This window comes from Eubalaena glacialis, chromosome X (genome assembly GCF_028564815.1).
Source record: "Eubalaena glacialis isolate mEubGla1 chromosome X, mEubGla1.1.hap2.+ XY, whole genome shotgun sequence".
Lineage (NCBI taxonomy): Eukaryota > Metazoa > Chordata > Mammalia > Artiodactyla > Balaenidae > Eubalaena > Eubalaena glacialis.
In genome coordinates, this window is record NC_083736.1 from 64390030 (window position 1) to 64416402 (window position 26373).

The following is a 26373-nucleotide window of genomic DNA, read 5'->3' on the forward strand; positions in this document are numbered from 1 at the left end:
TCACTGGGCCAAAAGGTAAACCCACAGTAACAACATGTCTTCTTCAGGGCATGTTGAATCGGATCTACTTGGATCCTGACCCTCTGGAAGGTCCTAGAAAAAGTCTCCAAAAGCCAGTGTCATAGGCCCTACTAATCTAGGATAGGCCTATAACTAGTCCTTTTACTGAGACTTACTGGGAGGGAGAAAAGGGTAACCATTAATCTATAATATATTGAAGTGCTCTGTTTTTTTTTTTAAAGATTTATTTATTGATTGATTGATTGATATGTTGGGTCTTCGTTTCCGTGCTAGGGCCTTCTCTAGTTGCGGCAAGCGGGGGCCACTCTTCATCGCAGTGCGTGGGCCTCTCACTATCGCGGCCTCTCTTGCCGCGGAGCATAGGCTCCAGACGCGCAGGCTCAGTAGTTGTGGCTCACGGGCCTAGCTGCTCCGCGGCATGTGGGATCTTCCCAGACCAGGGCTCGAACCCGTGTCCCCTGCATTAGCAGGCAGACTCTCAACCACTGCGCCACCAGGGAAGCCCAAAGTGCTCTGTTTTTTAAGAAGGATTTAGTATGTCCTGCCCTTGGAGAATCACCAGTAGTGTAAATCATGATGAGAAAGGATGTAGGAATACTGGGGCTTCCTTTGAATTCTCTTTGAGTCTCACTGGTTAGGAATTTCTGGACAGAATAAGGGAAATGCTTTACAAACAGCATTTACTAAGGGCCTTTTCTTTTTTTTTTCTTTTTTTTTTTTTTTGGCCACACTGTGTGGCATGCGGGATCTTAGTTCCCCGACCAGAGGTTGAACCCGTGCCCCCTGCACTGGGAGCATGGAGTCTTAACCACTGGACCACCAGGGAAGTCCCATTAAGGGCCTCTTTCACTTCTTGCCTTAAAGGTACTAAGATTCAAGTTTCAACAACTATGTAATGTTTCACTGGGCTGGTGCCGAGACTCCCTGTGCTAACCCTAAATTCTTTCCTTGCTATTGAGCCAATAGCTCTTTCATCTATGACCTTAATCATGCGACATCCTGGAAATAATCCTTTCTTCCCAGGGCTTTGCAGAATCACTTAAACAGAAGTGGTAATCTTTTATGTTGCAATGCCAAATAAAGCCTAAATTCCAGTGGGGAGAACAGAGCTTGCTCATATGAGAGCCTATAAATAAATTAGTCCTAATAAGTGGTTTTAGGTTTCCCTTTTAGGTGGTTGTTGTTCTAATGCCCAAAAAAGGAATGTGCCCTTCTCTGGGAGGGAATCAGTGCTTACCCTTTCCCTTCAACTAACAACTACCTGGAGTAGCTGCATATGATTGGTTCCTATGTATATGAGGGACAGAGTCTGAAGTGTGTCTGACTTCATGAGCACATTTTTCTGGGGCATTCACCTGTGGCGTTTATTTCCTTGTAGAGTGGGCTCTTGCTACCTTGACTGGATATAAGATAAAAATCAAAAATAATCCTTCATCCTATTCACTTTTCTGCTGCATTGCCTTTATTTGCTATGTCTGGTCTTAGGATGGTATGTCCATGAGAACTGGCTAGACCTGTACATTATAGAGGTAGACTTAGTGGTAAAAAACAGAAAAAGAAAGGGTAGAGTCTATAAAGTGGATTGAACTTTGACCTGCTGGAATGGCTGTTTCACTCTAGCCCAGTGAACTCTGGCAGAGCAGGAGAGGTGCAATAAATATGTCAGTGGCCACATGACCCTATTTTTACGAAGACTGCACAATCAACCTTTATAAAGAAGACAGACCCTTGAGAGATGGGAAGTGGAAACCTGGTTGGTGGGGTATATGTGACTACAGAATTGGTCCAACACCTTAAATGGTCTCTATATACACTTGAAAACAACTAAATAACCCATATAAAACCCACTAGTAAGCTCCTAAACTGAGACATCATTTCTCATTGCAGGATGAAACTGTTGCTTGTATGGCTGCAGCCATTGATACTGCAGTGGAACCAGAAGCGGTAAGTAATTGGCCCCTTTGTGTAGAACCAGGAGCTTTAACTGTGCCATTTCTTATAATTTATCACTCACCTGAGGAAGAGACTACCTGATTGCTACCATCCTCCATAGAATGCCTTGGAAATCCAGAAATCTTGAGTGTAAACCTCAGTTAACTATAAAATCCCTAACTTGGATAGTATCTCTCTCTAATAGTATAACTGCTAATGGGTAGCAGAGCTTCTCAGGGATGCCACTTTCCATATTTGCAGTCTGGCTTACTGATTTCTTATTAGATGCTAGTATTCTGCATCAACTGTCTAGCACGTTAAGACGAAGAAGGAAACAAATTAGGAAATTATGGCAAAGTCGAAAAAGCATTAGAGAAGAAATGGAAGAAAATTTTTTCTCAGCATACGTTTCTGTGGATGCAGTGGTTAAGGGCTAAAAGAACCAAGGAAAATATTTTGAGCATTCAAGTTGCAAGAATAGATAAAATGTGTTAGATATTGGCTGAAGGCTATAGAGCAGAGTCAGAATGAAAGGATGGACAGTGGTTTGCTTGAGACAGCTTTTTCTCACTAAAACAAATATATGTTGGTATTTTTTATATTCTGAAAGAAGAAAGATAGGAGATAAATCAGGTGCCAGAGGTCAGCTCTGTGAGAATAAATGAAGCCTCTTCTCCATTTCCACCATTACCAAAGTGCCATTTCCAGAGCCCTCTCTCCTCTAATAAGGTGAAAGTAAGAAGTGTTGGCCAGACGCATAAAGGAAAGAGCAAGAAACTTGGTTCACTCTAAAATAATCAGTTAAAGGATATAAGAAATAAGGTTCTTGTGAGAGCAGAGAGATAGGTTAGCTCAATTTACTTCTGATGTTTAAAGCAAATGTTTGAGAAGCCACAGTTTTAAAAGAACAGAGGTACTTAAAAAAAAAAAAAAGAACAGAGGTACTGATAACGGAGAAGTGGCGCTGAGACTTGATGAAACAGTGCCTAAGGAACTCCAATTGCTTGTTCCTCTCACAAATCATTATCCTGATCTTTTCCAGCAAGTGGAAATCAGTCCAGGGAGCAGCAGGTCTTCTGATGCTTTCACCACTCAGCATGCTCTACGTCAAGCTCAGATGTCTAAGGAGCTGGTTGAGTTGAATAAAGCCCTTGCACTGAAAGAGGCCCTAGCCAAGAAAATGACTCAGAATGACAGCCAACTACAGCCTATCGAGTTCCAGTACCAGGTACAATATTTACTAGGGCACGTAATGTTCATGTCTACCATCTCTCTTTAGTAGTATGGGAAGAAAACAGGCACACCGTTTTTGATGATGACAAGGCAACATAATGTGCATAGTACAACTGGAGTTGTACTGCTGGTTAAAAAAAGGATACATTCAGTATAAAGAAACTGTAATTTTCTTTCATTTAATCTAATACCTTACTTATGCAACAGGTATTTAATAAATAGTTAGATAATGTTATAATAAATGTGGTCTCTACTTGTAGAGAAATTTTGTTCTAATAACTATGCTGGGATTCTAAGAAAGGTACATCTCTTAGTAGATGGTCTGGGTTATAGTGAGAATTATGAAGACACTTGTAGTGGATGTCACATGACTTGGCAAATGGCTAAACTGCTTTTCCTAGTGGTAGTCCTAAGTGTCCCTTGCTAATTAATAATCAGGTCTTTACTTAAAGACAAGTCTTGGGCTTTTAGATTGTCCACAAGGTTACCCTTGCTCCAGACCTTGTTTTCCCCTGTAGCCCGGTATTTCCCATCCACAAAGGGATGTTAGCAGAACTGGTAAGGGGAAGGGTGGATTGCTTTCCCATTCAGCTATATCCTACCATCCCCAAAGTCCTATATGCTGTTCTCGACAAATCCCTGTATTACTCATACATTTCTACCACCAGTTCCCCTAAGTTTTCAGAGTAAAAACAAGAAAAGTGTTTCTCCTAAATAATTTTCACCACTTGTTTTTCCGTAGAGCAGAAGTTGCTTCCAAAATAATAACTGAGTTGCCAATAGAGGTGTTATTTCCTTTTTGTTATCACAGTCTTAACTTTTTTGAAACTTATTTTTTATTTATGTCACACAAATGCGTGTATATCATTTTTACAGGTCAAATAGTACAATGCTCAGAAAAATAAAAGCAATCTCCTGCCCTACTACCTTCTCCCCTATTCCCTAGGCTTATAGTTTAAGTTCTTTAAGCTGTTTCTTCTGACATTTACCTCCAGATTTCTAGATAAGAGTTCGTAGTATAATTATGTTACTTTAAAATTTTTGGACATTTTCAACTGACTTCCCACTATGGGAGATGGGAATATAGCTCTTCTTATACATCCTCCCATGCACACTGCCTCACCTCTATCTTTCAAAATGGTTATATCACACTTTTTGATTAAATGAATATTTAGTGTTTAAATTTTATGATTACGTAAGTTTTATAACTGAGCCACATAGTATACTATGATTCCGTTTCCTTTCTTATACAGCCTTTTGCATTTCCTCAAGTTAATTTTGGGAGTTCCCTGGCGGTCCAGTGGTTGGAACTGGGGGCTTTCACTGCTGTGGGCCCGGGTCCAATCCCTGGTCGGGGAACTAAGATCCCTCAAGCCACGTAGCATGGCCAAAAAAAATAATAATAATCACAATAGTAATAATAATCTCATTTTTTCATTTACTTAGTCTGCTATTTACCTGTCAATAATTTATCTCCAAACTTCTTAACAGAATTATAAAGCTCCTCTCAGTAGTCAAACATACCAGGTAATTTATCAATCCATTTCTTTCTTGAAGACAACCCTCTTGGAATCTTTTGTTCTGGTTTGCTTTCTCTAGGCCTACTGCCCAGCCATCAGCCTGGGACCGTCGTCCTGGGAACCTGCTTCACTTCTCATCTCTGTGTTGAAACCGATTCCATGTCTTCCTCATTCTTGGGCTACTCCTTTGTGTTGGTGGAGTACAACCCAAACAGCTTTCTGAGAAAGTGTACATGAAAGGAAAATGTTTTAAACCATTGCATGCCTGAAAATAGCTTCTTGTTGTTGTGGTGGTGGTGGTGGTGATGGTGGTGTTTCTCACACTTGTTAGTTTGGCTGGGTTTAGAATTCTACAGTGGAAATCGTTTTTCTTCAGAATTTTGAAGGCTTTGCTCCATGGTCTTCTATTTCCAATGTTGCTGTTTAGAAGTCCATTATAATTCCTGATTCTTTTTATTTGACCTGTATTTTCCTCCCCTCTGGCAACTTTCAGGATCTTTTCTTTGTCCCCAAGTATTCTTTAATTTCACAATCATGTGCCTTGGTGTGGATCTATTCTCACTTATTGTGCTTGGTGCTTGGTGGGTCCTTTCAATCTAGAAATTTGTATTCTTCTTTAGTGGGAAGTTTTCTTGTATTATTTCTTTAATAATGCCCATCTCTCTATTTTCTTTGTTTTTTCTTTTCTTTTTTTTAATAAATTTATTTATTTTTATTTATTTTTGGGGCTACATTGGGTCTTCGTTGCTGCACATGGGCTTTCTCTAGTTGCGGCAAGCGGGGGCTACTCTTCACTGCGGTGTGCGGGCTTCTCATTGTGGTGGCTTCTCTTGTTGTGGAGCACAGGCTCTAGGCGCGCGGGCTTCAGTAGTTGTGCACGCGGGCTCAGTAGTTGTGGCTCGCGGGCTCTAGAGTGCAGGCTCAGTAGTTGTGGTGCACGGGCTTAGTTGCTCCGTGGAATGTGGGATCTTCCTGGACCAGGGATCGAACCCCTGTCCCCTGAATTGGCAGGCGGATTCTTAACCACTACGCCACCAGGGAAGTCCCTGTTTTTTCTTTTCTTGCACTCCTCTTAGTCAGATATTGGATCTCTTAGATTTAGTCTCTGCTTTTCTTATCTCCTCTCTCCTATTTTCTATTTCTTTGTCTTTTTATTCCATTCTCTGGGAGATTTCCTTGCACTCCTTCTGGTGAATTTTTTTATTTGCCTATTTCTAAGATTTTTAAAAATCCTCTAATTGTTCCTTTTTATAGCCTTCTCTTCTTTTTTTTCATGGATACAGTGCTCATCTCTAAGGATAGAAATTAAATTTTGTTGAAGTTTTCTTCTTCCTGCCTTGCCTCTGTTTCGTTCAAATTCCATTCTTTAGTGTGTTTGATTTGGTCTTTCATGTAAGAAGCTTTCTGCAAATTTCCAGTGATCTTTGGTTGTCCATTCATATTTAACAGTGAGACACTAATAGTCAATAGGAAGTTCTGTATGCATAGGTTTCTCTGGGCTGGTCAGTTTCCAATAAAGAAATCTTTCATTCTCCTGCCTGGAGTTGTGTGGGGAGAGTAGTAATATGCCCTATTTCTGGTAGCTCAGAGGAAATAAGGGAGTTGAAGTCTCTCCAGTTATATACAGACTTTTATTTAATCCCCTATCAGTAGTATGTTACTTTATCCCTGCCTTTTGCTGTGTCTGCTGCCTATGAGTCCAGCCTGTCAGGTTCAGCCTCTCTAGAGAGGAAACCTCTTCTCCTCTTTGTGGTGTTATGGTACAAATTGGCTTGTTACCTCTTGACATTTGTCCTATAGGAGTCATAGTTTAGCTTTTTCTACTCTAATTCAGTTACCACTTATCCAACTATTTTCCTCATCCAAAAAAGTTTGTTGGTATCTCTTGACTGCTCTCTTCATCCTTGTTGATTTATACCCTTTTGGGAGGTCATTTTAGTGGGCTTTCAGGAGAGAGCAAGTTAAATACATAGCTCAATCCTCCATACTAGCAGGACATAAAATGCAGCCTTTTTTAGGTTGAACGTATTTTGGCCTTTCCAGGATAAACGAAGGATTAATGGTAAGGCTGAGAAATTATTCCTCTCTTCTTGTACTCTTGCCTAGAAACGGAGGGACATATGTTCCCCCAGTGTACTTCTAACCCTATGAGGGGGTGCTAGTAATGATCTATAGCTATAGCTGTAGTAAGATAACTTGTCCTTTTTTTCCCTTGGAATCAAATATGCTTGAGCTTCCAAACCTTAAAGTTAAAAGGAAATAAATTCTTAATGTTAACAGTACCTTTTAATCACATGTAAATGTCTCTCTTTTTCTAAGAAATAAAGGTAGTTTTTTGTTCTAAACAATATTTTTCCTATCACTGTAAAGAATTGCTATAGAAAAATTTGAGGAGGTATAAGTTCTTGTTAGTGAAGACTACCATGAATTATAATAGCCCAGGAGTCAAATATTTGAATAATTTCCCTTGTGGAGACAGTGAGACTATTAACTGAATGTGGCATACATAATGAAGAGATACTATTTTTTTACCCATCCCATTGGTAAAAATTTTGAAGTGTAGCAATATCAAATGTTGACAAGGGTGCAGGGAAATAAGTACTCTCATACATAGCTAGCGAGAGTGTAAATTGGAATAACCACTTTAGGGGACAATTTGGCAGTATCTATTAAAATTAAAAATGTGTACCCCTATGACCCTGTAATTCCACTTGTCTCTACCCTAGAAAAACCTTGCACGTGTGCACAGAAGGCATGTACAAGAATGTTTCATTATGGCAACAAAAAGAATGAGATAGATCTGTATGCACTGATATAAATAAATCTCCAAGACCAAGTTTTAAAAAAAAGGCAAGTTACAGAATATTATCTACATATAATGTAACTCTATTTATCTTTAACATATTTCAGTAAGTACACACATACACATACATATATGCACGTGTGTATATATGTTATTTTAAAATGGATGGACCCAGAGTCTGTCATACAGAGTGAAGTAAGTCAGAAAGAGAAAAACAAATACTGTATGCTAACACATATATATGGAATCTAAGAAAAAAAAAAAGTCATGAAGAACCTAGGGGTAAGACGGGAATAAAGACACAGACCTACTAGAGAATGGACTTGAGGATATGGGGAGGGGGAAGGGTAAGCTGTGACAAAGTGAGAGAGTGGCATGGACATATATACACTACCAAATGTAAAATAGATAGCTAGTGGGAAGCAGCCGCATAGCACAGGGAGATCAGCTCGGTGCTTTGTGACCATCTAGAGGGGTGGGATAGGGAGGGTGGGAGGGAGGGAGACGCAAGAGGGAAGAGATATGGGAACATACGTATATGTATAACTGATTCACTTTGTTATAAAGCAGAAACTAACACACCATTGTAAAGCAATTATACTCCAATAAAGATGTTAAAAAAAAAATAGAACTACTAAAAAAAATCTATTTATTTACATATATTATTATATATTCTAGGCATTTGCCACAATGTATTTAGTAAATACACACACACACACACACACACACACGCACATGGCATTTACATTTCTATGTAAATGTCTAGAATATGTACATGTCCATATACATAGTATGTAAGTGTCTAGGAAAAAAATGTCTGGAAGATCTGAACCAAGCTGATGACAATGGTTACTTCTGGAGAGAGGACTGGAATTTTGGCAGGGGTGGGGCAGTCAAGGGGACTTGCCCTTTATATGTATTATCTGGATTTTTTACAAGAATGTTTTCATGTGTTACTTCTATAAGTACACACACACACACACACACACACACGTTATTGCCAGTTTAAATATACAGGGTATATAAAGCAGTGAGATTGGTCTTCATTGATTAGATTGAAATGGCTAAAAGTATACTTCATGGAAAATAGCTCTTGCCTATTTAGATACAGCCCCACCTAACCTGCCTCTGCTTCTTTTTGTCATTTCAGTACTGGTCTAAGGCCCTCGTATAATCTTCTTGGCTACCAACCACTCATTCAGCCAGTTTCCTTTAATCTTTTTTTGGTTATGAGAACAGGAAGGAATCTGTTCATTGAGTTTTCGCAATCTTGGAAAAACTGCCAAACTTCAGTTTCTAGAATTTGTTTTCTAAGTGCATGCAGAACTGCAGTTGCTATTGAATGCATACGTTTGAAAGTTCAGAATATAAGAATGTTTGTGCAGCTCTTTACAGTTTACAAAATATCTTTACTTTTTGTCTTATTCAGTCTTCCCAACAACCCTGTGAGGTAGGTGGTGTTAGTTGTTTACATAGATAGGAAAACTCTCGGGGGTCCCCAAGACCACCCCCAGTTTCAACGATTCACCAGGAGGACTCACAGGACTCAGTGTAAGATTTATTACAGTGGAAGTATACAAAACAAAATCAGCAAAGGGAAAGAGCACATGGGGCAAGGTCTGAAGGAAACCAGGTGCAAGCTTCCAAGAGTCTTCTTCCGATGGAGTCACATAGTATGTACTTAATTCCTCCAGCAACGGGTTTTGACAACATGTGTGAAATGTTGTCTATCAGGGAAGCTCCCCTGAGCCTAGGAGTCCAGGATTGTTAGCAGCGGTAATTCATGTAGGCATTCTCTGTCTAGCACATACAAAAATTCTAGACTCCCAGAAGGAAAGCATGTGTTCAGGATAAATCATACTGTTTGCACAGTTTAGGCATAATGAGCGACTCTTATCAGTTAGGAGATGGTGGGAATCCTACTAAAATCCAAGATCCCAGACATGAGCCGAGGTCCAACTTGCAAGCCAGGTCTGTTTTTAGGATATCAGTCTCAGGCCTGCCACATTAACTCTTGTTTGCATAGAAACTAAGGCTAAAAGAGATGAAATGGCTTTCCTTAAGTTATTTAGATAGGATGTGCTGGACTCAAGGTTTAAACCCAGGCCTTTGGATTCCAAGTTCGTACTTTTCCCACTACATAACTTCATTCTCCATCAAATCAAGTACAAATGCTTTTAGTGTGCAATCGAAGTGGTAAAGTTGAATGCCTAGTTCCTTAAGACATGAGATGTTGAAGTGATTTTCTTGCTTTGCCTTGTAATGCTTTCTTTCTCTCGACCTATAACATTTCTAGGATAACATAAAAAATCTAGAATTGGAAGTCATCAATCTGCAAAAGGAAAAAGAAGAATTGGTTCTTGAACTTCAGACAACAAAGAAGGATGTCAACCAAGCCAAGTAAGAAAAAAGTCAATACTATTATTTCAAGTCCCAAACTGTGTATGAAGAGCCATAGACGAAACAGAGAAGTGAAAGGGCCATTTCCTGCCCCTACAGGATTTAAACCTAATTATGGAGAGGAGACCTAAAACAAAAGAAAAGCTAAGGAATTGAGATTTTAAATAACATCTCATGGTGACAGTAAAAGAATGCCATAACACAGCATATGATTAGCAGCCAAATAAATTTCTTAGGCAGTAATGGCTTTAAGAGTTCAGAGGCAGGAGATATCAGTTCAGGCTGGCATGATCAAGGAAAGATTTATAAGAAGTTAGCATTTGAGCTGTATTTTGAAAGATTATCAGACCTACCAGACAGCAACAGTTTCTTTGTCCCTGTGCTGATGGTAAATTAGTTTGTGAATAGAATTAATATTCAGGCTAGCAAATGAAAAATCAATCTAGCCATCCCTTAGCCAGTTAAGAATAAAACCAAGACAAATTACCAGAATATCCTACACTCCCTTAAACCTTTGCCTCTATTGGCTATTCTACCTTCTTTTTACTCAGTGATTCTGTTATATCTCTCTATAGTATCTAAAGTTCATGTTCTTAAAAGTTATGTTGAATGTTTACTTTCTATCTCAGACTTGTGTAACAATCATCGGAATTATTCCTTACGCTCAAGTGAAGTGAAAGGCCTTCAAAGAACCATCCTTTTAACGCAGAGTGGTGAGAGAGTAGTGTATTGAGGCAGCTACATTGTTACTTATGCAAAAAATTTCCTTTACTCTTTAGCTCCCAGTGTTGAGATGGTTTTGGTTGTTTGGGTGGGATTCATTATTTAAAGATGGCTATGTGACTGGTCGCCTATTTTATATATATCAAGGTTGTGAACCTGGGAGTCTAATATTATGTCTTTTGGAGTCAGACTTTGCTGCTGCTAGTCCTCATTCCTACAACATCTGTGTTTAGGTTGAGTGAGCGCCGCCGGAAACGTCTCCAGGAGCTAGAGGGTCAAATAGCTGATCTGAAGAAGAAACTGAATGAGCAGTCTAAACTTCTGAAGCTGAAAGAATCCACAGAGCATACCGTCTCCAAACTGAACCAGGAAATACGGGTAATAAACTCTCATCCTTGCATTTACCCTATAGAAACTTACAAACATAGGTGTTTTATTTAGAATTATACTACAGAGGTGTTTGCAGGTGAGAAAGTAGCAGGCAGGGCCCATCATTTCAAGTGTTTGAATCTCTACAAATGTCCCTTTTGTAGGACATTGTGCTAGCCATCTAGAATCTGAATAACAAAACTCTGCTTTGACATTCAGAGTTTTAATGTTAGATTCTCTGAAACCAAAGGGCAAGGATACCTTAATATTTAGTGGTGACATTCTGACCACTTTCCATGATCATGTGGAATAATTTTGCAAAGTGGTTGCAAAACAACAGACACCTAGAGAAAATTATCAGTCATTGAATGTTCAACTTCTGACATCTACAAAGTGGTGGTTGCAGGTCATTGTACTGAAACTATTCGCATACAGTGGTTGCTAGGTAGATTTGTCCTTGAGACTTAGTAGATACTTCCTTGAAATTTCATTTATATGCAGTGAATTTAGGGCTGGATTTAGCTTGTAGGTACATTTTTTCTGTTATTTCTTCAGAGCATTCATTTGTATAGTCTATGCAAGCATAGCAAGTGGTATTGCAAACGTAATCAGAAAACCTGTTGGCAGGCTTCTCAGCTCAGCTCTGGATTTTTTTCTCTCTTCTTAATGGTTAGTCTATCCATCTGTACATCAGCCCAGAATAAGTGCAGATGACTACTATTCGTGCTGGTTTTTGTTTCTACAGGTGATGAAAAACCAGCGGGTACAGTTAATGCGTCAGATGAAAGAGGATGCTGAGAGGTTTAGACAGTGGAAGCAACAAAAAGACAAAGAAGTAATCCAGTTAAAAGAACGGGTAAGTAACTACAATTTCTCAAAGTCCTACCTAATGAACCCTTTTCTGGGCTGACTAACATTAAAGCTTCTCTTCAAACAGCTGGTATCTCTAAATATATGATACATTCATGAATTTAACAACTGTTTATTAAACGTCTACTACGTGCAAGATACTATCCACTAGATACCATGGAAAATAGAAAGATGAGTAGTATATGTGTTTTGCTCTTGAAGACTGTCTTGTCTAAAGGGGAAAATGAGACATAAGCATGATTTTCTTCAATACAAGAAATAAAGAGACTTGTGCTTTACAAATAGTCTAAAATACCAATGTAATTAAGAAAGGGAAGCACACTTCCAGTTGGACTGAAAAGACCTTGAACAATAGGGAGGATTTTGATAGAGATAAACGCAGGCATTCCAGATAAATGGAAGAGCAGGAACAAAGACACAGAGATGACAACTTTGTAGGAATATTCAAGGAATAGCGAATGATCCAAGTGGGATGAAAGATAGTAGAAGAAGATTCCATTGGAAAGACAAGTTGAATCTGGATTGTTAAAGATCTAGGAAGTTTGAACTGTATTTTGTTAGCAGTGTAAAGATTTTTAAGGTTTTTGAGAAACAAAGTGCTATCAGCAAAGTACTGCTTTCCAAAGATACATCTGGGAGTCAGGTGTAGAACAAACTGAAGTATTGAGAAACTGGAGGCCAGAACACAAGTTAAGCAGATATTGCATCATCCAGAAAGATAATAAGGGCCTGAATTAGAGTAGTAACAATGTTCTTGGAAAGCACACTGGAAAGGACATTAATTTGGGGTAATTTTTAGAATTGGCCAGAATGTGATATCTTGGGTCAAGAAATGAGAGAAGTACTTCAGGAATGGTGACATGAGGAATGGTGGCATGAGGAGCTTTGTGGACTCTCTTCCCAGCAAAAGAAGCACAACTGGTGAAATGTATTGTCCTAAGGGCATACAGCAAGGAAACGATTATTCAAGGAAATCTACTAAATCTGAGTAAGAGCAACAATAGTCTGTGGCATATGAGCCACGACCAACTCTCTCCCTTCATCCCCCTCAGCTCCATGTTGCTGAAGCTTTGTTTCAGGCAAGAACAGCCAAGAGATCTGGGGATCCCTTCTTCCACCTAGCCTCCATGCAGAGAGTGGAAGCTGTATCCCTGCTGCAGAAGACCAGGACTACTGGGGTCTGACTACCATAACCCATCTAATCGTAGGATGTAGGTTCCATGTCAGGAGACCAGCCAAGAAAAATAGGGTATGCTGCCACTGGCCAGCATCCTACTCATAGAACAGAGATGTCACTCAGAGAAGTGGGCTTCTGTCCCCACCCCCAGGTCCTAAGCAGTGGTGCAGAGGGTTCTGCCCAGGGGGAGGGGCAGGCCATAGGAATGCAGCTCTCCCTAAGGGGACTGACTTTATTTGGGGACAGAGTCTGGGGAAGTTAAAACCTAAAGGTGCTGTCAAAAACAATGGAAATTTTGGTGGTGAGCAATTAAGAGGAGACTGGTAGCTCCATGAGAACAATAAATGAAACAGCAGTCAAAATATTCAAAGATCTAATGACTGAAAACTTTCTAAATTTGATGAAAAACATTAATCTACACATCTAAGAAGCTCAATCAACTACAAGTAGGATAAATGCAAAGAGATCAACACCCAAGACACATTATGTCCAAATGTTGAAAGACAAAGACGAAAACTTAAAAGCAGCAAGATAAAATGACTCATCACATACAAAGAAATCCCAATAAAATTAACAGCTGAATTCTCATCAGATCAGGAACAAGACAAGGGTATCCACTCTCGCCACTTCTATTCAACATTGCCCTGGAGGTTCTAGCCAGAACACTTAGGCAAGTAAAATATATGAAAGGCATCCAGATTGGAAAGGAAAAAGCAAAACTATCTCTATTAGAGATGACATGATCTTGTATGTGGAAAATCCTAGAGAATCAACTGAAAACTATTAGAACTAATACATGCGTTCAGCAGGGTTGCAGGACATAAGTTCAATGCACAAAATCTGGTTGTGTTTCTATTCACTAACAATTTGAAAATGAAATTAAGAAAGTTCCTTTTATAATAACATCAATAAGAATAAAATACTTAGGAATAAGCTTAACAAAACAAGTGTAAGACTTACACACTAAAAACTACATCATTGAATTAATTAAAGATCTAAATAGGGCTTCCCTGGTGGCACAGTGGTTAAGAATCCGCCTGCCAATGCAGGGGACACGGGTTTGAGCCCTGGTCTGGGAAGATCCCACATGCTGCGGAGCAACTAAGCCCGTGCGCCACAACTACTGAGCCTGTGCTCTAGAGCCCGCAAGCCACAACTACTGAGCCCACGCACCACAACTACTGAAGCCTGCGTGCCTAGAGCCTGTGCTCCACAACAAGAGAAGCCACCGCAATGAGAAGCCCACGCACCACAACAAAGAGTAGCCCCCGCTCGCCGCAACTAGAGAAAGCCTGCACGCAGCAATGAAGACCCAACACAGCCAAAAAATAAATTAATTAATTTAAAAAAAAAGATCTAAATACATGGAACAATAATCCATGCTCATGGATGGGAAGACTTAATATTCTTAAGTTGGAATACCCCCTCAGATTGATCTACAGATTCAGCACAATCCCAACCAAATTTCCTCTAGCTTATTGGTAGAAATTCACATGCTGATCCTAAAAGTCATATGGAGATGCAGGTGACCCAGAATGGTCATAACAATCTTGAAAGAGAACAATAAATTTGGAGATATCACATTTCCTGATTGCAACATATCCATCACCTCACATAGTTACCCCTTCTTTTCAGTGTGGGGAGAACACTTAAGATCTACTCTCCTAACACATTTCAAGTATACAGTATAGTATTATTAACTATAGTTACTATGCTATACATAGATCCCCAGAACTTATTCATTTTATAACTAAAAGTTTGTACCCTTTGACCAACCTTTCCCCATTTTCCTCACTGCCCCCACCCCCTCCCCAGTACCTGGTAACTACCATTCTACTGTCTGGTTATATGAGTTTGACTTTTTTAGATTTCACATATAAGTGAGATCATATAGTATTTGTCTTTCTCAGTCTGGTTTATTTCACTTACCACAGTGACCTCCAGCTTCATCCATGTTGTTGCAAATGGCAGGATTTCCTTGTTTGTGACTGAATGATATTCCATTGTATATACAGTTGACCCTTCAACAACATGGGTTTGAACTGCGTGGGTCAACTTATACATGTATTTTTTTCAATAGTAAATACTACACTACTATACTAGCCACAGTTGGTTGAATCCATGGATGCAGAACCACAGATATGGAGGGCCAACTGTAAAGTTATACACGAATTTTCGACTGCATGGGGGTTGGCACCCCTAACCCCACGTTGTTCAGGCGTCAACTGTATACTCATACCACATTTTCTTTATCCATTCATTTGTCAACAACTTAGGTCAACTTAGGTTGTCAACTTAGGTTGTTTCCATGTCTTGGTTATTGTGAATAATGCTGCAATGAATATGGGAATGCAGATATCTCTTCAAGATACTGATTTCATTTCCTTTGGATATATATACCCAGTAGTGAGATTGTCAGATCATATGGTCTTTCTATTTTTAATTTTTTAAGGAACCTCCATACTGATTTCCATAATGACTATACCATTGAAAGACTCTTCAGTTACATTATAAGGTTTTATTTTAGCTAGCTGAATAGCAATGAAAAGTCTGACTCTTTTCTTCTCAGGACCGTAAGAGGCAATATGAACTGCTCAAACTTGAAAGAAGCTTCCAGAAACAGTCTAATGTGCTCAGACGTAAAACTGAGGAGGTAAGAAAATCCAATCTGCTAGGTCAAGTGTATTATCACTTTCAGGCTTGGATGATGGCAGAGTAGTATCCCTTAAATGAGCCAGTGTCCTGAGAAACCAGGGATAACAGTCTTGACCAGTAGTTCCTAAGTCTTGATCCCTGTTTGTCATGAACTGTGAGCAGATAAAAACCTGATGAAAATGGCACTATTCAAATAAGGATTTTTTCTAATTGGGCTTGCTTCTTTCCAAACAAAACAAAACAAAAAGCAGAGTAATTCTGATATATGACATTTCCAGACGCTTTCAGTCTGCAGTGCTTCCTTGAAATTGTGTGCCTCCCCTAGGCTCTAAAGCAGTAGCTGTTCACCAGTGTTATGTACATGGAGACTTATAAATGTGGTTCCTATAAGAATTCAAACCCATAGAATTTTTTATTTTTCTTGACTAATATGCTAGAAATTAGAATGTTCTTTCTTTTTTTTATTATGTTAATATAAATTCTTTTATTGAAGTAGAATATATATACCTAAAACGGGCACAAATATTGTGTACATCTCCACGAGTTATTCCAAAGTGAAAAAACCTGTACAACCATCAACCTAAGAAAAACAAGTCACTACTAGAACCTTAGAACTTCATCCCCACCCCCCACCTATTCTCTCTCCAAATGACGAGTCCTTCCCTCTTCCTCAGAGGTAACGACTGTCCTGACTTCTAACACTACAAATTAGTTTTCCTGGTTTTGAAGGGAATTACAGAGAATGAAATGCATCTTGTTTCTTTCATTTGGTAGTAGAATTGTTATAAACACCAGTGCTGTTGCATGTAGGGGTGGTTTGCTCTGAACTTGCATTTCAGTATCTTTTGGCACAGGTACGTGAGCATTTCTGGTGAGTTATACCTAGGGGGGAAATGATGAATCACAGGGATTGTGTATGTTCAAGTTTAGTTAATAATGACAAACGATTTTCCATGGTATTTGTACCAAAGTTTACTCACACCAGCCATGGATAAGAGTTTCAGTTGCTCCATATCCTCACTAACCTGGGGATTGTCAGTCATTTTATTTTTCATCGTAGCCACTCCAGGGTTTGAGTAAAAGCATCTCACTGGGTTCTAATTTGTATTTCTCAGATGATTAGCTGTATGAATCATCAGATACATAATTAATGAAGAATGTTCTTCTTCCTACCCTTCAATTCAACATTACTATGAGCCATTTTTATTTAGGCAGCAGCTGCCAACAAGCGTCTCAAGGATGCTCTCCAAAAACAACGAGAGGTCACAGAAAAGCGGAAGGAGACTCAGAGCCGTGGAATGGAAGGCACTACAGCTCGAGTGAAGGTATGGACAACTTGAACTGCCATTTGTCTTATGTACATTGGGGATAGGAAAAAATGGGCAGTAGCTTTCTTTTCGTTTAGAAGTAAACACTACAAAATCTGGAGTTCTACCTGAAAGCGTTATTTCCTAAAGATATGATTATCTCTGAACGGTTGTTAAAGACCAAGAGTAGTGAACCCTTTCTATCCCTGCCCCTGTTCAGTTAATTTTTTAACAGTTTTATTGAGGTATACTTGACCTACAATAAATTATACATATTTAAAGTGTACAGTTTAATAAGTTTTGACACAGATATGCACCCATTAAATCATCACCACAATCAAGATAAAGTCAATGTCCATCAGGACCAAAACTTTCTTTGTACACCTTTGTAATCCCTCCCTCCCCTCCCCAGTCTATCCCTCTACGCCCCATCTCCAGGCAGCCATTAATCTGCTTTCTGTCACTGGATTTTCTACATAGACGATCACATCATCTGCACATAGGGGCAATTTTATTTATCCTTACCCACTCTGTATGCCTTTAAAAAAAAAACTTTCTTGCCTTATTGTACTTGCTAGAACCTCCAATAAAATATCGAATAGGATAGGTGAAAAGAGGGCATCCTTGCTTTGTTCCCAATCTTAGAGAGAAAGCAGTCAGCCTTTCACCGTTAAGTACGATATTAGCTATAGGTTTTTTGTATATGTTCTTTATCAGGTTGAAGAAGTTCTTGTCTATTCCTAGTTTGCTGAAAGTTTTTATGACGAATAGATGTTGGGTTTTTTCAAAAGTTTTTTCTGAATCTTCTTGAGATGATCTTATGGTTTCTGATCTTTTTGAGATAATCTTCTTGAGGTGATCTTATGATCTTATGGTTGGTTGGTTTGTTTTTATTCAGTATGGCAAACGACATTGATTTTTTTCCAATTTATTTTATTAAGGTATAACTGATGTACAGTAAGATCTACCCTTTTTACTGTAGTTCTGCAAGTTTTAACATCATATACAGGTGTATAACCACCACCACAATAAAAATATAGAATAGTTCTATATTCCCCTATAACACTTTGTAGTCAATTTCTCCCACATCCATATGCTGGCCCTTCACAAACACTGATCTGTATTCTGTCATTATTGTTTTCACTTTGCATTGCATCAGTGTCATATAACTGGAAACGTACAGTATGGCTTCTTTCACTTAGCATAAGGCATTTGATATTCATCCATGTTGTTGCCTGTATTATTCCATCGTATGGATGTTCCACAGTTTATCTGTTCGCCCGTTAAAGGTTATCTTGGAGTCTTTTTTTTTTTCCTAGTTTTTGGTGATCATGAATAAGGCCACTATAAAGACATTCACATACAGGTTTCTGTATAACAAAGGTAGTCATTTCACTTGGGTAAATACCTGAGAGTGGGATTGCTTGGTCATATGGTAAGTGTATGTTTAACTTTATAAGAAACTGCCAAGGGACTTCCCTAGTGGTCCAGTGGTAAAGAATCCACCTTCCAATGCAGGAGATGCAGGTTTGATCCCTGGTAGGGGAACTAAGATCCCACATGCTGCGGGGCAACTAAGCCTGCACTCCACAACTACTGAGTGTATGCACCTCAACTAGAGAGCCCGAGTGCTGCAAACTACAGAGCCCATGCGCTCTGGAGCCCGCGCGCCACAACTAGGGAGAAGCCCGTGCACCACAACTAGAGAGAAGCCCTTGTGCCTCAACAAAGAGCCTGAGAGCTGCAACAAAAGATCCCACATGCCGCAACAAAGATCCCACGTGCCACAACTAAGACCTGACACAGCCAAAAATAAAATTTTAAAAAATCTAATAATATCAAAACAATAAAAAGTTAAAAAAAAAAAAGAAAAACTGCCAAATTATTTATCTAGTTGTTCATTGCTGGTATATAGAAATACAACTGATTTTTGTATATTAACTTTTATCTTCTGACTTTATTAGTTTAGTGGCTATTTTGTAGGTTCTTTGGGACTCTCTACATAGACAATCATGCCATCTATAAATAGTTTTATTTCTTCCTTTATAATCTATATGTCTTTTATTTATTTTACTTGCCCTATTGCATTGGCTAGGACATTCAGGATGATGTTGAATAGGAGTAGTGACAGTAGAAGCCCTTCTGCTATTCCTGATCTCAGGGGAACTGTATTCAGTCTTTACCATTAAGTATGAGATTAGCTATAGGTTTTTCATAGAGGCCCTTTATCAGCTTAAGGAAGTTCTTATCTATTCTTAGTTTGCTGTGAGTTTTTATCCTGAGTGGATATAATTTTTTTTTTTTTGGCCACACTGCGCGCTTTGCGGGATCTTACTTCCCTGACCAGGGATCAAACCCAGGCCCCCAGCAGTGAAAGTGCCAAGTCCTAACCACTGGACCACCAGGGAATTTCCAATGAGTGTATATAAATTTTGTCAAATACTTTTTGTCTCTAGTTTGTTGATTTGGTGAATGACTTTGATGTTCAGATATGGAACCAGCCTTGCATTCTTTGAATAAATTCCACTTGGTTGTGATATATCATCCTTTTTATGTATTGTTGAATTCAACAATACATAAAATTAAAATTTTGCTAAAATAAAAATTTCGTGTAAAATTTTTGCATCTGTGTTCATGAGGGATATTGGTCTGTTGTTTTCTTGTAGTGTCTGTCTGGTTTTGGTATCAAGGCCTCTTAGAATACGTTAGAAACTATTGCCCCCTCTTCAATTGTCTGTAAGAGTTTGTATAGAACTAATATTGTTTCTTCCTTAAAAGTTTGGTACAGGGACTTCCCTGGTAGTCCAGTGGTTAAGAATCCGCCTTCCAATGCAGGGGATTGCGGGTTCCATCCCTGGTCAGGGAACTAAGATCCCACACACCACGGGGCAGCTAAGCCCACGCACCGCAACTACTGAGCCCACGTGCCGCAACTACAGAGCCCACACGCTCTGGAGCCCATGCGCCACAACTACGGAGCCCACACGCTGCAACGAAAGATCCCGCATGCCACAACTAAGACCCGATGCAGCCATAAATAAATATTTTTTTAAATAAAAATAAAAATCCTTAAAAAAAAAAAAGAAGAGGAAGTTTGGTACAGTTCACAAGTTAAGCCATCTGGACCTGAAGGATGTTTTTGTTAGTTGTTGCTTTTGGTGGGGAGGAGGGGTTAACTGTAATTCAGTTTTTTAAATAGATATAGGGTTGTTCGGGTTATATATTTCCTCTTGGGTGAGCTTTGGTAGTTTGTGTGTTTCGTCTAAATTGTCAAATTTATTGGTGTGAAGTTATTCATAATATTCCCTTATTATCCTTCTAATGTCTGTAAAAACTGTAGTAATATCCTCTATCTCATTCCTGTTATTGATATTTTGTGTCTTTTCTCCTTTTTCTTGATCAGTTTGGCTAAGGTTTATCAAAGAACCAGCTCATTCTTACAAATGGTTAAAATAGTAAATTTTATGTTATGTATATTTTACCACAATTAAAAACAATACCCCCAAAACCCCAGCTCATTAATTTCCAATCTGACCTTTATTATTTCCTTATTTCTGCTTTGGATTTTATTGGCTTTTTTTTTTTTAAGTTTCTTAAAGGTGGAGCCTGAGGTCATTGATTTGAGTTCTTTTCTTTTTTTTTTTAAATTTATTATTATTATTATTTTTAATTAATTTATTTAATTATTTTTGGCTGTGCTGGGTCTTCGTTTCTGTGCGAGAGCTTTCTCCAGTTGCGGCAAGCGGGGGCCACTCTTCATCGCGGTGCGCGGGCCTCTCACTATCGCGGCCTCTCTTGTTGCGGAGCACAGGCTCCAGACACGCAGGCTCAGTAGTTGTGGCTCACGGGCCTAGTTGCTCCGCAGCATGTGGGATCTTCCCAGACCAGGGCTCGAACCCGTGTCCCCTGCATTAGCAGGCAGATTCTCAACCACTGCGCCACCAGGGAAGCCCTTTTCTTTTCTAATATAAACATTTAGTGCTATAAATTTCCCCTTCAATACTCCTTTAATGACATCCCACAAATTTTGATAGTTATGTTTTCATTCAATTCAAAATACATTCTAATTTCCCTGTTGATTTCTTCTTTGATCCACAGTTATTTAAAATGATGTTATTTAGTTTCCAAATATTAGGGAATTTTTCCAAATATCTTTCTGTTATGATTTCTAATTTAATTTCATTATGGTTAGAGACTATCCTTTATATGACTTGAATCCTTTTGAATTTATTGAGACTTATTATGGCCTAGAATATGGTCAGTCTTGGCAAATGTTCAAACTATGTGTACTTGAGAAGAATGTATATTCTGCTATTGTTGGATAGAGTGTTCTATAAATGTCAGTCATGTTAATTTGATTGATTGTGCCATTCATTTCTACTGTATTCTTGCTGATTTTCTGCCTACTTGTTCTATCAGTTACTTAGAGATGGGTATTGAAATCTTCAATTAGAATTATGGATTTGTCTTTTTCTTATTATGGTTCTGGTTTTGCTCCATATATTTTGAAGCTCTGTTATTAGACATAAACATGTAAGATTAATTGATCCCTTTATTATTATAATAATAAGTTTATTATTATTATGATCATTTTTATCCCTAGCAATATTCTTTGTTCTGAAATCTACTTTTTCTGATAATAATATAGTCCCTCCAGCTTTCTTTTAATGTTAGCATGGTATATTTTTTTAAATCCTTTTAGCTTTAACCTCTTTGTGCCTTTGTGCGTTTTTAAAGTGTTTTTCTTGTAGGCAGTATACAGTTGAGTCTAGCTTTTTTAATCCAATCTGACAATCTGCATTTTAATTGGGGTGTTTAGACCATTTACATTTAATGTGATTATTGATATGGGTTGATTTGAATCTATCATATTGCTATTTGTTTTCTATTTGTCCCATCTGTTCTTCATTCCCTTTTCCTTGTTTTCTGGCTTCTTTTGGATCAACTGAGTATTTTTATGATTCCATATTATCTCCTTTGTTGGCTTATATATGATTTTGTTTCAGATATTTTGGTGCTTTGTATATTAGGGGCATAAACATTAAGGATTAAGTTCTCTTGAATAATTGACTCCCTTACCATTATGAAATTATCTTTTTTTATCCTTGATAATATTCCTCTTTTTTCTTCCAGTTTTATTGAGATAAATTGATAAACAGCACTGCATAAGTTTAAGGTGTACAGCATAGTGATTTGACTTATATACATCTTGAAATGATTATCACAATAAGTTTAGTGAACATCCATCATTCATATAGATACAAAATTAAAGAAATAGAAAAAAAATTTTTTCTTGTGATGAGAACTCTTAGGATTTAGTCTCTTAACAACTTTTATATATAGCATACAGCAGTGTTAATTATATTTATCATGTTGTACATTACATCCCTAGTACTTACTTAATCTTATAACTGGAAGTTTGTACCTTTGACTGCCTCTCTGGTAACCACAAATCTGATCTTTTTTTCTATGAGTTTGTTAGTTTGTTTATTTTTGAAGTATAATTGACCTACAGCACTATGTTAGTTCCTGTTACACAACAGTGATTCAATATTTCTATACTTTTAAAAATGATCACCATGATAAGTCTAGTTGCAATATGTCACCATACAAAGATATTACATAGTTATTGACTATATTCCCCACACTGTACATTTCATACCCTTGACTCCTTTCTTTTGCAACTGGAAGTTTGTACCTCTTAATCTCCCTCACCTATTTCTTTCCTCCCTCTATGCCCCTCCCCCTGGCAATCACCTGTTTGTTCCCTATATCTATAACTCTGTTTCTGTTTTGTTACATTCATTTGTTTTGTTTTTCAGATTCCACTTATAAGTGAAATCACACAGTTTTTGTCTTTCTCTGTCTGACTTATTTCACTAAGCATAATATCCTCTAGGTACATTCATGTTGTCGCAAATGGCAAGATTTCATTCTTATGGCTGAGTAATATTCCATCGTATATACATATATATATCTCACATCTTCTTTATCCATTCATCTATTGATGGCACTTAGGTTGCTTCCATATCTTGACTATTGTAAATAATGCTGCAATGAACATAGGGGTACATATGTCTTTTCTAATTAGTGTTTTTGTTTTCTTTGGATAAATACCCAGGAGTGGAATTGCTGGATCATTTGGCAGTTCTATTTTTAATTTTTTGAGAATCTCCATACTGTTTTCCATAGTGGCTGCACCAATTTACCTTCCCACCAACAGTGCATGAGGGTTCCCTTTTCTCCACATCCTCACCAACACTTGTTTTTGTTCTTTTACTTTTTATTTTATATTAGAATACAGTTGATTAACAATGTTGTGATAGTTTCAGGTATACACACTGCTATATTTAAAATGGATAACCAACACTTGTTATTTGTTGTCTTTTTGATAATAGCGATTCTGACACGTGTGAGGTGATATCTCATTGTGGTTTTGATTTGCATTTCCCTGATGATTAGCCATGTTGAACATCTTTTCATGTGCCTGTTGGCCATCTGTATGTCTTCTTTGGAAAAATGTCTATTCAGATCCTCTATCCACTTTTAAACCTGGTTGTTCGTTTTTGTTTGTTTGTTTGTTTGTTTTTGATGTTGAATTGTATGAGTTCTTTGTGTATTTTGGATATTAACCCATATCAGATATATCGTTTGCAAATATCTTCTCCCATTCAGTAGGTGGCCTTTTCATTTTGTTGATAGTTTCCTTCACTGTGCAAGAGCTTTTAGTTTGATATAGTCCCATTTGTTTATTTTTGCTTTTCTTCCCTTGCCTGAGGAGACATAGCCCCCAAAATATTACTAAGACTGATGTCAGAGAGCTTACTGCCTATGTTTTCTTCTAAAAAGATTTATCGTTTTGGGTCTTACGTTTATGTCTTTGATCCATTTTGAATTTATTTTTGTGCATGGTGTGAGAGAGTAGTCCAGTTTGATTCTTTTGCATCTAGCTGTCCAGTTTTCCCATCACCATTTATTGAAGAGGCTGTCTTTTCCCCATTGGTATATTCTTGCTTCCATTGTCATAGTTGTATTGCCCATGTAAGTGTGGGTTCATTTCTGGGCTCTCTATTCTGTTCCATTTATCCATGTGTCTGTTTTTGTGCCAGTACCATACTGTTTTGATTACTGTGGCATTGTAGTATAGTTTGAAATCAAGGAGCATGATACCTCCAGCCTTTGTTCTTTTTAATAATATTCTTTGATGTAAATTCTATATTATTTGATATTAATATATCCACTCCAGCTTTCTTTGATTACTCTTAGCATGGTATATCTTCATCCAAAAGTGAAAGGTTTCTCAGGGATGGTTACTTTTTTAAAAACTGAATTTAGTTAATTTTGTTTGCTTTTTTTTAATTCCATTCATCTATTTTAAAGATTAATAATAGTTATCTATTTATTAAATAGAACAGATAATCTAAATATACTTCAGTTCTATATTATGACTTGTTAAGGACAAAGGTTAAGGAGAAAGTGGAGAAGGTAAAGACAGAATACATAGAAATGCTAGGATATCTGGAGAAAGATTTTCTGCAGAAAACTTTTCTTGTGACCTTTTGGGATATTGCTGTTAAAGGCTCTTAGAGCATTATTGGGATTTTTGGTCAGTGTAGGCACAAATGGAAATCTCACTTCTAGTTACTTGAGCTCTGGTCCAAGTGAAATTAAATCTGGAGCTGAATATAGCCCATGGGCCAGAGATTCCTCATCCCTAACCCAACATCACTGATTTATCTTCTAGAGTTGGCTTGGAAATGAAATTGAGGTTATGGTCAGTACTGAGGAAGCCAAACGCCATCTGAATGACCTTCTTGAAGACAGAAAGATCCTGGCTCAGGATGTGGCTCAACTCAAAGAAAAAGTGGAATCTGGGGAGAATCCACCTCCTAAACTCCGCGTAAGTGCCCTATGGAAATACATTACCAATGATCAGACTCCACACTCCCCAGAAGCCCTCGCTACTTTGGAGAATTACTTTCCAAGTAGTACTTCACCCTCATCCCCACTATTCTTCTTTACAGAGGCGTACATTCTCACTTGCTGAACTGCGTGGTCAAGTTTCTGAGTCAGAGGATTCCATTACAAAGCAGATTGAAAGCCTAGAGACTGAAATGGAACTCAGGTAATGGGACTGTGTCTAAGGCATTATAAAAATTTATGCCTTGAATCAAAATAGAACCTATCAATCAGTTATTCTAAAGCTTGTTTTTCAGAAGCTTTGTGATGTAGGAGAAACAAGAGAAAGTAACAATTTTTTGAGCTATACACTTCACTAGACATGTTAGATACATTTTCTCATTCAGTCTCTCCCTATGAGGTATACCTTGTGAGGTAAGTATCATTCTTCTCACTTTAGAGATCTAAGCTAAAGTTCAAAGATCTTAAAAAATTTGCTAAAGTTTATACAGAACTGGGATTCGAAATTCAGTTTATCTAATTCCAAAGCCTATGGTCTTTATCATATACCACAAGAACTGACTAAAAACAAAACTTTAGAGGAGCCCAAGAAATGATACCAGAAGATCAACAACCTGGGAGAAGGAGAACTTTAGAGATCATCAGCAAAGTAGATATAATATAATGCATAAGTAAAGTATCATGACCATTAAATGAGATTAGAAAGTAAAGTACATAGCACAGTACTTGGCATATTAGAAGTGCTCAATGAATGCTCTTCTCTTTAATCACTGTTACTTTCTTTTAAGTGTCTGTGAAATCTAGAAGGAACAGAACTTTGACAGATATTGTATAGTGTCTTAGGGTAATAGAATTTTATTGCCCAGAAGACCTTGGAGACCATTTAATTTGTTTTTAGCAACACATACTAGCTGTTTATCTTTGGATACATCTTTAAGTTGCTCAACATTTGAGTGTCTGCTTTGTGCTGCACTGGATGCAGTTGGGATATATAGAAAGAATAGATGGCATTGTTCTTGCTCTCGAGTAGAAACAGTATAATGACTGACAGTGGTGTGTTGGAATTGTTTGTTAAAATTTCAAGACGGTTGTAAACTGTTGAGAGCTTACAATTCCTTTGGTGAGAGTATTTACACTACAGAAACTAGCAAAAGCTACAAATCAGATCTGGTTTTTTAGATGCTGTTTATTAAACATTTACCTGCACACCACTGTGCATAAGTAAATGATTATTTAAATGTAGGGCAGGTGCCAGGTAGAGGGCAATTAGACAGAGGTGAGTTTAATCAAGGGAATTTCCCTAAGGACAAGAAAGGGCATTTGATAGATAAAACAACTCTGAAGTGTTCTGGCCCACCTCTTCCAAGAAGCCTTCCCTGACTCTTCATCCCTCACTAATTTTCCTCTTCTCTAAACTCCTTCAGAACTTACAGTACTCAGTCA

At 38.0% G+C, this 26373-nt stretch overlaps 1 protein-coding gene across 1 annotated transcript in view; it reads left to right on the forward strand.

Annotated features, from left to right (window-relative positions):
• The window catches only part of KIF4A (kinesin family member 4A), a 123657-nt gene that overhangs the window by 74358 nt on the left and 22926 nt on the right, over nucleotides 1-26373 (forward strand). The window contains exons 13-21 of the mRNA XM_061177723.1: nucleotides 1909-1965; nucleotides 2996-3181; nucleotides 9806-9909; nucleotides 10866-11010; nucleotides 11747-11857; nucleotides 15618-15701; nucleotides 16915-17028; nucleotides 24755-24910; nucleotides 25035-25135. Coding sequence (XP_061033706.1) covers nucleotides 1909-1965; nucleotides 2996-3181; nucleotides 9806-9909; nucleotides 10866-11010; nucleotides 11747-11857; nucleotides 15618-15701; nucleotides 16915-17028; nucleotides 24755-24910; nucleotides 25035-25135 — 1058 coding nt within the window. The remainder of the gene's footprint in view (nucleotides 1-1908; nucleotides 1966-2995; nucleotides 3182-9805; nucleotides 9910-10865; nucleotides 11011-11746; nucleotides 11858-15617; nucleotides 15702-16914; nucleotides 17029-24754; nucleotides 24911-25034; nucleotides 25136-26373) is intronic.